This window comes from Macrobrachium rosenbergii, chromosome 42 (assembly GCF_040412425.1).
Source record: "Macrobrachium rosenbergii isolate ZJJX-2024 chromosome 42, ASM4041242v1, whole genome shotgun sequence".
Lineage (NCBI taxonomy): Eukaryota > Metazoa > Arthropoda > Malacostraca > Decapoda > Palaemonidae > Macrobrachium > Macrobrachium rosenbergii.
The window spans coordinates 42,997,308-43,013,142 of NC_089782.1; the positions used below are offsets into that span (position 1 = coordinate 42,997,308).

At 35.1% G+C, this 15,835-nt stretch overlaps 1 protein-coding gene across 9 annotated transcripts in view; it reads right to left on the reverse strand.

Moving 5' to 3' along the window:
• Cbs (Cystathionine beta-synthase) overlaps nucleotides 1-15,835 on the reverse strand; it is a 194,974-nt gene that overhangs the window by 19,149 nt on the left and 159,990 nt on the right. For all 9 annotated transcript variants that reach the window (XM_067086272.1, XM_067086269.1, XM_067086267.1 and 6 more), the window contains 8 exons: nucleotides 9,335-9,423; nucleotides 7,814-7,920; nucleotides 7,187-7,324; nucleotides 5,940-6,154; nucleotides 5,514-5,660; nucleotides 4,851-4,983; nucleotides 3,418-3,510; nucleotides 988-1,171 (listed from right to left, as the gene is read on the reverse strand). In XM_067086272.1, the coding sequence (XP_066942373.1) occupies nucleotides 988-1,171; nucleotides 3,418-3,510; nucleotides 4,851-4,983; nucleotides 5,514-5,660; nucleotides 5,940-6,154; nucleotides 7,187-7,324; nucleotides 7,814-7,920; nucleotides 9,335-9,363 (1,046 nt within the window). In that variant the 5' untranslated portion in view covers nucleotides 9,364-9,423. The remainder of the gene's footprint in view (nucleotides 1-987; nucleotides 1,172-3,417; nucleotides 3,511-4,850; nucleotides 4,984-5,513; nucleotides 5,661-5,939; nucleotides 6,155-7,186; nucleotides 7,325-7,813; nucleotides 7,921-9,334; nucleotides 9,424-15,835) is intronic.

Below are 15,835 nucleotides of genomic sequence, written 5' to 3' on the forward strand. Positions count from 1 at the left end.
TTCCATTATACTATAGCCAGAATTTTATGTGTCAAATTTACTTTGTTTTAACAAGCAAAGGTATACAAACATTAGGAACAGAAGTGGCATTTAAGCATTTTAATATGAATGCATAAATCATCATTAAAGGACACTGAACGCAATAATGTTTTGTCAGAGCACAAAAATTCACAAAAACCAGGGTTTGGTCATGGAAGTGACATAGAGAATAATCATATATAAGTTGTCAAGAGTAAACAAGCTCCAATTATTGGTGATGCAGTATTATGCCACAATGTACAGTGGCATAATCTGATCATAAACAAGAAAAGGCATAATTATGTCCAGATACAGTAAACCCCCCCGTATTCATGGGGGACATGTACCACACCCACCGGCACCCCCGAATAGCTAAAATCCACAAATACTTAAAACCCCACTAAAAACACTTAGAACTGCCTATTTTGATGGTTTAAACAAGAAAAACCCTCTAAAAATTCTTATACCTGAGTATTTTAATAGTTTTATCACAGAAAGTGCATTTAGTCATGAAAATAATATGAAAATACAGTAATCAGTGAATATCTCTCGGTGAAAAATACCGCGAATGGGCGAATTTTCCGTGAATAATGGGTAGATATGTTCCACAGAGAAATCCGTGAATACATAAGTCCACAAATCGTGAGAGCGCGAATACGGGGGGTTTACTGTAATTTCTTTGATGAATCCTTACTCAACCCACAGTTCATGAATAATAACTTACTCTGATGTACCGGAGGTACTCTACATTTGTGACTCTTGAGAACCAACTCTTTTTGCTGCCATATAATTTAAAAAAAAAAATGTCATTTTTATTTGATATCTCTTTTGAAAAGGGCAACATTCCTTAGTCTTTTAGAAACTGGAAAATCATAAAATCTTAATTATAAACTACAGGGAAGTTTCCTGTTATCAAGAAATACATTATGATACAGATTACAGTGCTATGCAAATATAATGGTGTCTTACCAATATTTATTCTGTTCATCTTCACTTTCTTTGATAAAATCCCTTTCCTCCATCCACTTGTCTGATAGATGTTTCGTCATATAGTTACGTATAGAATCGGGCAAGATTACCACACATCTTTGTCCAGCTTCGAGATCTGCAGCGGCTACCATAGCAGCATGCATGGCAGCACCACAACTACCACCTGGAAGAGCAACGCACCTCAAGTAATATTTCAATGCATTTCTCTGGGTTAGAAGATTATAATTAAGGGGAGTTGAATGTTTTGTGAATAAGAATGACTAACTAGAGGAAATGTACATAGAGATACTATAGAGATAAACTATCTGTAGGTTAAACCTTGAAAACCACTTGCAAAAAGAGGATAAAATAGAGAAAAAATATCAATCCTTCTAGAGAAACTGATAAAATTTAGTACTATTGTAATGCTTTGGGCAACCTTTCCATACAAAATCACAACAGTTAGCCAGCTTAATTCTGCATATACTAGAAGAAACTATCTTTATCAAAAAATTTCATTCACAAAAGGACAGGGTCTGAATTTTTATACTGTACTATATTCTACTAATAAAGCAAAATCCGTAAGAAGCATAAGATGGCTGAATATTCTTTACAATATATACCATCTCCCTTCTGTTTATCTCTGTCCTTTATGCAATACAGTTTCAATGCCAAACTGCTGGTAGAGTAGCAAACAAAATGATCAAGCTAAATGAAGTGCCATGATTAAAGGTTGTGTGAGCTATACAATTTATTCAAAAGGTACCCTCCTCCAACTTTATAACTCCAGAAGCCATTCTTCTGCCATGGGTAATAGCTTTTCAGAAAGGTTGAGGGTTAGCCCTCAATGAGTTTTTTTTTTAACTACAATTCAATATTCTGATTTAGGGATATGTCAACTCAATGATATATCAAGGGGGACAGTGTGGAACCATCCTCACCATAAAATAATGTTGGGCAGGAGAACCCTGCAGAACAGGTAGTAGGTAATCTAAAACTATCCAAGGGTAGCTCCATAAATTTTGTGTCCAATATAGCCATTGTTGGAACACAGTAGCTCCATAAATTTTGTGTCCAATATAGCCATTGTTGGAACACAAGGCAAAACCTGAACACAGTATTTAAGATGAATGACTTTTTACATACCAATTATTGATTAGCGAGCAGTAAGTAAAAATTTCAAGCACTTTATTCTTCAACTATCAAACAAGTTCATATACTGTACACTGTTACTGTAAAAGGGTTCTAAACTAAAGCATCTGAAAATCAAGGTAATCTATATAGCTCTTAACATGAATAAAATTTCCTAATTTTTCACAGTAAAAAGAAGTAATGAAAGTAACCAACAAAAATAACAAAAAAGCCATGATATGGTTCCCTTCATAGTAAGAATCCCAAAAAATAATAATTCTGGAAACAGGCAGTTATTGCCTAGTTGCTTGGGATGGATCATTCTTGCTAAAAATTTGCCCAAGCCCAAACTTCAAAGAGACAACCACACTCTGGATAGCAGTTATTACAAAGAATTTTAAACTGTAGCATAACTGAGCCATCCCAGTGGACATAAGGAGAAGGAATGATAATGGGGATCTCAATGTAACTAAACACAGTAACCACTGCTGATTCCCAAGTAAGATTACATACTACTTTCAGGTAGCCTTCTCAAACAGGGAACAAAATAGATGAAACACTAAAATTGGCACTATATTTCTGCAGAAACACAGAGATTTTTAGTTTCCATAATCCAATTTGGTGATGAAAAGCTAACAACCTCATGAAGTGGGTACAGTGTTTCAAACATAAGCAACCGGTCAGATATAGAATCACTCACCTATTGTTTAGATATGAACAATGGTGGGACAGAAATAACATGAGTAAACTACAACTTCAGATATATGATAATATTTGAAAATGTAGAAAGCTATCAAGTCAAACAGCAAATCCATCTGAACTCTCTGAAAACCAAAAGCAAAGAACATCACCATCATGAATGGAACTTTTTCTTTCAAGAAGTCAATGAAACAAAGAAATGTACTGAAGCTCATCAGTAAACCAAATTTAAACTATACATGAACTAAGAATGTAATAAGGATTAAGGAAAGTAAAACAGCACAATAACCAAGAATATCTGAAGAGAAATAATGAACATAGATGAAAACTGAAGCAAGGTACAGTTAAAAGAGGTTAAGACAATGGATCAGAGGGAATGCAGAACAAAAGTAAATAAATAAAAGTTGAAGGAAGACAAAACTGGGGTCGGAGGGATCCTGCAAAGACCCTTAGCACAAGCGATGATTTATTACTGCAGGATATGTCTTCTTTCCTCAGGTAACAAAAATCTAATGCAATATGTTCTGCTAGTATGACCAAAACTATCTTCCAAGTTGACTTATCCCTAATATCTTATGAAACAAAACGAATAATACTTACCACACAAAAGACCTTCTTCCTTGATGAGTCTACGAGCCATTATCAAGGAGTCTTTGTCATTGCTCTTTATCCATCTGTCAATCAAATCTCGATCTGAAAGTTGGGAATCAATTTGTGTCATATATAGAAAATAAGCAGCATCATATTTTTAACAATACTTGAAGAGAACTAGCAATTAAATAATTGTGATAATAAACAGTCTCTACAAACTCAAGTGCATTTCAAAATCAAACATGTAGTATAGAACAAATGCAAATCATGATCCAAAGTTGAAGAAATACAGTACTGTACTATACGCAACAACAGTTCATCAGTTGTATTACAAAATATCATTAAACTCATAAAAGCACTAAAATGAAATAAGTTCTTCCCAACAATGAGCAGAAGCTCTAAGCCATAAAAAGGAATACTGTAATTATCCCTTAGATCGTAAAACAATCACAACATGGGACACAGCAAAAACGCACATGAAGCAGCAGGGTAAAAATTCAGAGGCAGTATTAACAGACTTCTTTAAAAAGGTTCCAAAAGTATTAGCAAGAAAACTAGAGGTCAATTTGGATAAATTTCCCATTTCTACTTCAAATGTTGTGAATCACAATTACAAAGCTTTGTGAAAAAGGCAATAACATTTCTGTCATTTCTCATTGAGTTTACAGTACATGTATTTCTCATATCACTCGGAGGAGGAACCAAAAGGAACTGTTACAAACCTACATATGAGAGAGAGAGAGAGAGAGAGAGAGAGAGAGAGAGAGAGAGAGAGAGAGAGAGAGAGAGAGAACGGTGGGCAATGAATTTGTAAGAGGGGTTTTGATATTTTTGCTTCATGTAAAACTTCAAAAGCTAAATGTCAAAATATGAACATCAAGGACCTAAAGTTTTACCTAAATGGTAGCATCTCATTCCAGTTCTATTAAAGAAAACATGTTTTCCTTTAAGATTAAGTAAAATCTTGAGCCATTAGGAGAAAATACAGACATGCTATTACTGATTATTTGCATTTGCCTCCCTGCAATGCAAATAAATGCTAATAACATTCTGTATAACAAAAGGTCTTGTTATACTGTTTTAACTTTTCAAAATTTTATTTAGGTGAAAATGTACATGTAATGCAATGTCAATAAGGCAGTCCCCAGTTTACGGCGGGCTCGGTTAACAGCAATCCGGTTTTAAGGTGCTTGTCTAGCGACGAAAATCGGCAATTTTCGGCGCCGAAAATCGCCGATTTCCGCTTATCGGCGCCGATAATTGGGTATTGGCGCCGATACATACCTAACAGAGGCGCCGATAACCGAAAATCGGCGCTTTTCGGCGCCGATAACCCCGAAAATCGCCGATTTTCGGTTATAATCACACCCTCAGAAATGGAACCCCGCCGATAATCGAGGACTGCCTGTACAGTATATAAAAGCTATAAATATTGAACCTACCTAAAACATTTGGAATGAAGTCATAACCAATGCCTTCTACTTCATACTGAGTAACATCTGTCTTGTTGAGTTCTTCAGGTACTGCCAAGACGGAACCCTGTGGATCTACTCCTATGATTTTGCAATCAGGAAGCTGAAAAATAAAGAATAAAAAGTAAGAATTAGCAGGTGACTTTTCCTAAAACATATGTGTAATCAATGTCAACGTACTGTTGATCCTGACAGGAAGCATTAATACGTGAATACTACATAGTATAAATGAAACACTGCAAGTGGAAACAGGTATGTGACTGTCTTCCTCAAGTTATTCATCAGCCCTGTAATACGTTAAATATCAAAAATAAAGGAAGGGACCTTTCATGAACAAAAAAGATTAGTAGACATCACCCAAAGGAGATGAGTGGTCCAAGTTTTGACATGGATGAAAACTTTTCACTGAATACTGTGTGCAAAATAATATCCCCTATTTATGAGAAGAGCACATTTAAAGTGGGCTTTAATTTCAAAAGTCTTATAAGATTACTCTTTGTACTAGCAATTCCTTTGATTGTTAGAAAAAAAGCTAGTACAATACCATATAGTTTAAATGGAAACTACAAATTTAAAACCATGCTTGATTTCCCACTGAGAAAAATGACAAAGACATGTCTCAAAACAACTCACCCTTTCTTTTATCTTTCTTGCAGTACCAGTGATGGTACCACCAGTTCCAGCACCAGCAACAAACATGTCCACATTACCGTTGGTTTGCTGGAGGATCTCTTCTGCTGTACCTTCATAATGAGCCATGGGGTTGCCAGGATTTTTGTACTGGTAAAATAATAAAAATAATCTCATTAGAGAGAGAGAGAGAGAGAGAGAGAGAGAGAGAGAGAGAGAGAGAGAGAGAGAGAGAAAGAGAGAGAGAGACTATTGTATGAGCATATATTTAGTACAGGACATTAATACTGTACAGTATACAGTACACCTGTGTAAACATAATAGGAAAGGAATGGTATACAAATACAGTATTAGACAATCTTTCATCAACAACACAATGAACCTCTTATTTCTAAATTCATCATTTCAAGCAGACAGTGAGAGTGTTACCTGATCAAGGATAATTGCTCCGGGGATCTCCTTTTCGAGTCTCTTAGCCACCGAAATGTGAGACTCGGGGGAGTCCCAGGATGCAGAGGTAGGCGTTCTCACAATCTCCGCCCCCAAAGCCCTAAGGACATCCACCTTTTCATTACTCATCTTCTCTGGCATCACGATAATGCTCCGATAACCCTTAACTGCTCCACAAAGGGCGAGACCAATGCCTGAGGCATAAAAAAAATAACGTAAATGGAGACTGTAAAATATAAAGTATTAAAATTAATTTCCTAAATTATTCAATGAAAATTCTTATCATGTATCCTGTTTAAAAAATGCTGACTAATTTTAACAGTAAGAGAATAAAATAGGATTGATATAAGGTCCCTTGATTTGTTGTTCAAATTTCTTCAAGCACTAAGGAATGTTAATTGCAATCACACTGGGTATATACTGTATAAGTAGTGGCTTCTTCATGTTAAATTTAAACCGCTACTTATACAGTGTGATTGCCAGTTAACACTACTAAGAAATGCTAATCGCCAATCACACTGGGTATATACTCTATGAGCAGTGGCTTATTCTCAACTAAAAGAAGCAAGTTGAGCCAATTAACCATAACAATACAAGCTGCTGATGACAAAAACCTAGTACTGTATACTGAAGATCTTTTTAGACATGGTACCAGTACAGTCATTTGAATCCTGGTAACATTTCGCAGAGGCTGACATTAAGTAAGACACAGTTATCTAGGCATATCCCAAAAGATTAAATAAACAATTCCTGGAGCTAGTTAATAAAACTGGCTGCTGTCAGCTACTCAGTGAATGAGGCATACTTTCCATTCTCTATATCCTCAACCTTTCAGCTCAAGGAAAAATATCTAAATATCAAAATACAGAGACTAACTAGCATTACTAATGAAATTATCTTAACCATTCAGAGAGCAACACCTACAAGAACAGTCTATTCAGCTTCCTCATAAAAATTTGCTTCACCAAAACTGTCTCCACAAACTTAATGGGCCTTTTGCAGCACATATTCCAAGGTGAAGAAATATACCACAGATGAGCTAGGAGGAAACTTCTACAGAAGTTTAGGAACTATGGCAGTATGAGCATGACTGTTTACCATTAATTCAGAAATTAGGAACTATGGCAGTGTGAATATGACTGTTTACCTTTGATTCTAGTACAACGGCAGTCATCCACTGTTACTCCTTTAGGTCTAGAATAAAAAATATCCACATGCTTACTAACCTGTGTTGCCAGATGTAGGTTCAATCAGCACTGAGACCCCAGGTGTGATAAGGCCTTTCTTCTCAGCGTCTTCAACCATTCTCAGTGCAATACGGTCTTTGACGCTGCCTCCTGAATTGAAGAACTCGCATTTTGCATCTGTAAAAGAAACGAAAAATTAATCATTATGGTATAAATACATGTGTAGAATCTTTGTCTATGTGTAAGCAAGGATACACATTACAAAAGAAGACTTATATTTACACTCGTTACCACCACATCATCAGAGGATGTAATGAGTGCTGTATGGATTAATATTGGGTTTTAAGCCAAAAGACAGACACTGGGACCCACAGGGCCATTCAGTGCTGTATCAAGGGATACAAAAAACAATTTCACCTTTCTGTCGCAGTGGTGTTATAAAGACTGAAGCTGATTATCCACTGTCTATTCTTAATACCACAGTTCTTAGATGAGTAAACATAAATTAAAGGGGAAGACAAAATGTGAAAAAGAATTTTTGTGGTACTGTAGATATTCTTTGTGATGTATTATCTACTTATCTGCATGGGTGATAGCACATATACCTACGCATACATGTATATAAATGAATATACACGCTTTGACAAACCTTTCACATTTACTTACAGACTTCGCATTTCAGTCCAAAGCTCTTGGGGATGTTGTTGAGCTTGACAAGTGGTGTGTTTCCTATATGGCTGAGGATATTGTCGTAAGTCCTTAGATTTTCATTTCTAAGGATGTTGCATGGAAGAGATCAAACGGATTAATGACAAAAACATGCCACACAACAGAGTTAGGAAAATTATTCTTAAGCACATGTTAAATATTGAAACAATCACGTTAATTCTGCTAAAAGCAATGTCTTCAAAGCATGCAAATCAAAATTCAACATTTATTTATTAAACTGGGTAAAAACTGGACACAAACTACAGTAATTAAAAAAGCTGTCATACTTAAATTTAAAAATTTACAGAAATTAGAAAGCTACATTTGGAGAGCTTACATTAGGAAAAACAATTTGTTATTTTTTGACAAGACAAAAACAAAACAATAAGTAAAGACAAGGTTGACTAAGCTGTTCAAGGCTTCTTTATTCATTCTGAAGGGTTTCTCTTTCTCCATCCTTTGTTCCACAAATTTATAAAGTTAGAAACAAAGTAAAGCTTTTAAATTTGTACACACACTGCACCATTCACTGCTCTTGTATACAACTCCCTAACATTTGTTAGATGTTTAGGCTTTTGGGCAGGCTGGCAAGGAAACATCACTGATCTAAAAAGTCTGGGTTTTGTCAAAACTCTGTTTTTTATTGGGTTAACCGAGAGATACAACGAGATACAGAAGTAGGGGAGCCTGAAATATATCAATCAATGAAAATTGAGAGAGAGAGAGAGAGAGAGAGAGAGAGAGAGAGAGAGAGAGAGAGAGAGAGAGAGAGAGAGAGAGAATGACGTCATGAAAATACTAGCATAAAACCACACTTTTTACACTTCATCTCAACTTAGTATCATCAGGAGGTTTTAACGTCTATACATACAGAAAATTACCACCTTAATCAAAGTGCTATCTAGACAGAAAATTGCATCCTTGGGTTAATGTTACGAAAACAAACAGTTCGCATCACACAACTCTATCCAAACAAGTACATGTTAATATTAAATAAATGGTCTCCAACAGTGATTTCTATCACAAACTTTCATCCAAAATACATGCTATCTAACCAACACAATTCTAACAGGAAGTACTATACAACAACAACAACAACAACAAAAAGAAACATCTGGCAAAATAAAATGCAGTCCATAAAAAAATTCACTTCAAGTAATTGCTATCTCAACAGAATATTCCCGAGTAGGACTAAATGCTACCCGACACAAAGTTCTACCCTTGAGTGCTTGCCATTCACAATGCATTGCTAGCTCTAGCAAAATTTACCCCTCCCCCCTATAATTTCAAATCAATGTACCCATCATTTGGAAAATTAATACTAATCAAGCAAAACCTTTCACAAAAATAAATTATTTCCAAATCAAAATCACACACAAAATCCTCACAAACGTAACATGACGTCATCCGATCCGAAAACCCTCTCGCTTCGAATCAAGAGCGATCGTCTTGGGTGTGCCATTCAAAATGCAAACTCACCTTAAGTATGTGCTATCCATCGCAGCCATATTTTGAGGAGGAGGAGCTGGAGGATTGTTGGTCGCAGGAGCTGGAGGGGCGGCTGAAGTCTGCGCAGGAGGGACGTGGCGAAGAAGGGGAAAAAGAAACAAATGAAAAACGCGTTCGGGTCTCATTGGCGATCGGGATATAAACAGAGTCAATTCTGTTCTATATCGCGTTTTCAAAATGGGTGACCAAGGGAGAATTGTTTGAAAGTTGTTGAAAGGATAAACAATGGTTGAAGTATTTTTTTTTTAAGCTATCAAATGAAAAATCAAGAGATACAAAAGCTTTCTGAGGTATGAAAACGTAAAACCAAAGCGAATTTGGTTTACGAAGATATTAAAGAGGGACAAATGGAAAGCGATTTCGGATTTTTGATACGAAAAGATAAAACCAAAAGCGAATTCGGTTTTCTTTTCGTTATCAAAGAACTACAACTATAAGACTAAAACAGCGTACACGTAAAAGAAGCGACATTTAAGGAAAATGTGTAAGATTAGGATTATTGAGTACTGTTTGTTTAATGAAGACGACAATGATATTATATAAAATCTCCTAAACTTATTACTTACTTGGAATCAAGCCAGTACCGGTAAGTAGAAACTTTTAGCATATACATATATATAAAAATGTCACATAAAATGTAATACAGAATAATGAAATTTACGAAAAAGATATGGGTGTTTATAGGGTTTTGGTAACTGTCAGACTAGTGGAACGGTACAATTCTAAATCAGTTTGACCAATAATCAAATTACCCTTGTCAATTAAAACCAACTAATCATAATACAAATAGATATAATGCTGTCTTGAGTAGAATACAGTGTCGTGTTATTGTACCTGTTAAATGATCTACAGTTATATACATGTATATCAATTAAATTTTAATCTATAAAAATCATGTCAATGCTCTTTTATGCATAATTTCAGGTATACAAACATATACATATACATAACCATGGACCTTTTAACCACTAATGACAGTAATTCTAAAGTAATTTTTTTTAAGTTCATAAATACTTTCAACTATAAATGTGTTTATATATAAAGTCAATATCACATAAAATGCACAAAAAGTCCATGTCCAGTTATCTAGATTGTCTAAAAGCAAACATGCAGTTTATTGACTAAACACACAGAAGTTTTAAAGATTCCTTAATGATTAGTTACATAAACAAATTCTATCATTTTCCCGACACACTTCTTAGCCATTATTTTTTCTCGCCACATTCATCCCCTTATCAACAAATATGACAGATATAAATATGAGATGCCAGGCATCTTGAATTCTGAACTTATAACTTCACTTAATCTGCAAATGCTGGGTTTCGGTAGTACGTTAAACCAGCACCATTTTCAAGTATCTTTTAACATCTTTTGGTTCTACCAAGAGACGATATATTTTCTACACGGGTGAGACGACCGTGTGACACGGAACTTATAAGCAGGCTTTGTTCAAATCTAATCTGATGGGAAACACGTCCGTCCGCTAACGTGGTACTAATTATAACGCACACTCGAGAAACTACTTGAAAATATATAATAAAGAACAATACTTCCCGGTAACCGTCATGATGTGAAGACCGATTCACTTAACAACGTTCAAGTTTCTGAACGGTGACTTGTATACAATTCAGTGAGATATTATATCAAAGAATGAAAATTTGTTTTCACTTTAAAACAAAAAGAATTAAGCTTTAATACTGGAACAACTTCGAGTCGTTTTCCAATCCTCCTTACAAATGTGGGATACTGACCAATGCAAGATGGGCAATGAATCTATACAAACAATTTTCAAATCCAGTGACCTTATACTGGCCCGAACGATGGATGGGAAAACGCTTAGTCAACAATACGTACGTACGAGTATTTGCGCGACCAAGAGCGCGTTTAGATGAAGTAAGTTACAAGAACCTAGTTGCACCGATATGTGCAACACTGAAGAACAGTGATTCTTAAACTGGGGGGCGCGCCCCCCGAGGGAGGCGCCGGAAGCTTCCAAGGGGGGCACAAGCAGAGTTGCCAGACGGTGCCAATTATTTTTTTAATTTGTGATGTTACTTGCAAAATTGCCAAAAACGTTATCACTGCTTCCATATATTTTCTAATCATTATCTCAAAACATGCCAAACATTCAAAATATAAGTCAATTTTAATTTCAAATCTTGTTTATGAATTGTCTTTTATTATGATAAGTATAATAGCATACAAATAAACAGTATATTGTTTATAGATTATAGTTGGCAAAAATTTCAGGGGTGGGGGGGCGTTCATACTTAATGCAGAGGGGGGCGCAAGGCAAAAAAGTTTTAGAACCTTTAGCTGTCCGGTAAACATACATACACATACACAGACTTTTAACAAGTTTAAAGAGTCAAAATCAAAAGTTAAACATTCACTTTACTCCAAAAATGACCTCCCATACAAGTACTTAAACAAATTTAATATTCAGCCTAGTTTACTAATGTTCATTTCACGTTTAGTAAAGTAAACATGCAGAGCTCATTACTAGCACTAAACACTTTAAGATGCTGCAAATTTACACACAGTCAATATTATTATGGAAAAGAATAAATATTTACAAACATGCATATAGCAATTAGTTTTCTTTTTACATTTAGCATCCTAATTAATTCTATAACTTCAGCTCCCATTGTTTTAAAAGTAATTTTTTTTATTAATTCATTTCTGAAACTTCGTATTAAGAAAGTATTGGTAACTTTTTTTTATTTACACTTCATTCGTAATCTCAATTTTTGGAATTTCAATTATTGTACAAAAACTTTTTATTACTACTTTTAGTTAGGAGACTACACCGATTTTTAATTACAACTCGCTTACTGATACGATTAGTAAAGTATTACGTACACTAAATAATTACGTAAAGCATCACGTCTATGTACAAGTCTACATTCGTCATTTGTTTTCAAACACAATAATCCACTGATTTATCCTTGAATATATATACATTTTCAAACAATAACAGTAATAATAATGAGATGTACTTGGAAACAGTTAAAATGTAATTTGGCAAATTTTATGAGGGGCTCCAAGACATTTCAAGAGACGATGCGAACACGAATTTCAAATGAATAAATAAATGAATAAATTATAAACACAAAAACTGTCAAAAGTTCATAACCAGTCGGTGTCTCCTCTCTCGTCTCAGTCAAGAAGCAATTCAATAAGTTTCAAGATCAACATCCCTGTAACAATGTCATGTATGAACACTCATCAAGAAAGGCCATATGAATGACATTCAAAAGTGGAATTCTTTTCTTAGGATGTAATAATAATAATAATAATAATAATAATAATAATAATAATAATAATAAAATAATAAAATAAAAATGCTGAAGCTAACTTTACAAATCCAATATGACTATTGTGGTGGGGTCTTTCGGGACTCCTCTTGCACAGAGCACCCAAACCACAACACTCGCAACATTGGGAAAATTGGGTAAAATTGGCTAAAACAAGACAATGCAGATTATAATCACAATACACTGCGTAAAAACACGAAGGTTTCCTAATATAAAAAATCTAGCAGATTAAAACCACAAAAATTCAGGCAATGAAAAAAAAAAATACACAGCACTCGGGGCACAGAAAAGGCGCCAAAAACAGCAGAACACCGAAAGCTTTTAGCACCGCAAGCTTTGGTACATGCTGCGATCGAATATAAACAGGAAACCCCCATGGAAAATACTCTCAAATAAAATTCCCTCTAAGAAAAAACCTTATTTATAAGTTCAACTAAGTCCCAAAGCCTAGTTACGTAAACTTGCTGGTGCCATGATTTTGCTAGGGGCATGAACGGACTTAGGCCTATGAGTAAGCCTTGAAAAATCAATTCAGTTCTTGCCCCGCAGGATTCAATAAGGCTTCACTGTCATGGATTTTCTTAACTTTTACTGGTCCAACTAATTTTTGATTAGAAGCCCAGTACAGGATTCAGCAGGGTGAATTAGTGACAAAAGGAAATTAAAAATTATTTGCTGGATATAATATAAAGCTTACTTCATGTCCTCAAAATCATGGCAAACATTTCTCTATTTTTTGTTCTTTCTAAACAAAATCATTTCTGTTTCCCCTCTATCCAAATCAAACAAGTGATCACTTAACAACCGTATCTTGTAAAGAAAAAAAAAAGGCTCTATCGAAATACAGAAATATTATGAAGTAGCTGAAAAAATGAAATACTCAAGTAAAGGGTCTAGGCTCTGAAAAATATCAGCCGTAGCATTAAAAAATCTATTATTTGTACAAGTAAATGACTATTTGTCGACCCAAGCACAAAAAAAGGGGTAATCATTAGAAAAAATATGCTAAAAAAAAAATTACAATCCCAGACTATAGGTCTATTTCCCCGCGTAGGCAAAAATGACATAAGCAGAGCAGAAAATGAAACAGAACCACTTAAAATCCATTCAGAACAGAACATTTAGCAATATCACTGAAAAAAGTAGAGTGGAATCATTATTCTTTTTCATTCCGCTTGTAACAGCCTGGTTCACTTTTAACACAGAGAAAGAGATAGCGGATATAATTACAGACAGAGAGAGTGTCACACACACAAAATGTCCTTCCTACCGGTTCGTCCTCCTGTGGGATAAAAAACGGAAAAAAGAACCGTAATCTGTTTGTCTCGTGATCTTTTGGGTATTGGGAAAGAACGGGGAGGGGCAGGGGGAGGGGGATGGTGACGAGAATTGGAGGATTGAAGATAGGAGGGGAAGGGGTTTTGTTCCTTGAGAGATTACTGGACATTACATTAAAGGTACTGGAGGGGTGGGGGTGTAATCTAAAGAAATTTGAAATGATTTGGGGGGGGAGGGTAGGGTGGAAGGGAGAATTCAAGGATTTCTCAAAGGCAGATATACCTCTGCAGATGCATCTGAGAATCCCTAGAACTCTTGGGTTAGACTGGAAAAATAACAATCACAAACTGTCAATCTATTGTTCAATCAGTCGAATACTTTAAAGACATAATTAACCACCATTTTAATCAGTTATTTAAGCTTTCGAAACTGCGTATGACAACACAAGAACTTTAAGGATAAGTGATCTCAAGACTACACAACTGGTTTAAAAAATTCTACACATTACAAGCAATACATCAAACCTAAGAATTGGAGCTACATTTAGAAATGACACAGTTAGATGAAGGAGGATGGTTGGAAGATTCCGCTGCTCATGAAAAAACAAATCTAAAGCTTTCTATAACTACTTAGTCTACAGAACTAAAAGCGAGGTAGGAAAAGTTATGTAGGACACCTGAGCAAAAATGTGTTTGTTTTGTGGTCTAACTACAAAGAAGTTTCGCTGAAGATCTCCAAACTGTGAGGAAATTGTTGAAAGATAAGTGCCCTTCAAATGCTACTACCCTTCCCGTATCTGGAATGCATTCCTGGTCCAAAACAAAGGAAAAACGTAATGTCCAGCTTTTTCACAGCGTTTTGGAAATACTGTTTGGGGTGCAATGTAACCATAAGTGTACATATTCAACTAGTGGAAAAATTAATACTTCATTGTCTTCAAAAATTTACAGTAAGAAAAAAAAAAAGATTCACACAACTTTACGATTTACGACCAAACCATTTCACTGACTTCAAAAAATTTACAGTAATAAAAAAAAATTCAATAACGTTATGATTTATATGAAAAAAAAAATTCGACTTATGATTTACCAAACCATTTCACTGTCTTAAAAAATTTATGATTAACAAACCATTTCATTGTAAAAATGAAAAAAATTCACACAACGTTATGATTTGCGACCAAACCATTTCACTGCCATCAAAAATTTACAGTAATGAAAAAAAAAGTTCACACAACGTTATGATTTACGACTAAAACATTTCAATGTCTTAAAAAATTTACAGTAAGAAAAAAAGATTCACACGCTATGATCTGAGACTAAACCATTTCAATGTCTTCAAAAATTTTCAGTAAAAAAAAAAAAAAATTCACATAACGTTATGATTTGCGACTAAACCATTTCATTGTCTTCAAAAATTGACAGTAAGAAAAAAAACGAGTACCTACATTATTTTTAATCATACACAAGACTAAAAATCTCACTGACTGACCATCTAAATTAGGTTCGCATGGGGTCACCGAGTATGTGAAGCCTCAGCACCTTTTTAAAGACGACTGTCTTCTCAAGTTCTCAAAGTTACACTGAAAGCCTGCTAATCACAAAGCGAGAAACATCACAAGACCAGTGAAACAGAACAGGGCAGAGAAAAAGGCAATTTTTTCAGGAAAGAAGGCATAGAACGTGGATGAAGGCAGTATTGAAGAGAGGATATAAGCTTCCTAAACTGACAAAAAACAGGCGGAACGAGGCTAAAGCGTGGCGATGAGTCTAGCATTATGTTGGGAGAAAGTGGTGGAATGCATCCGTTAACAGACGCCGTTGTACCAAGACGGGACGTAATCTCCGCGGGATCAATACTGAATGCTGAGCGTAAT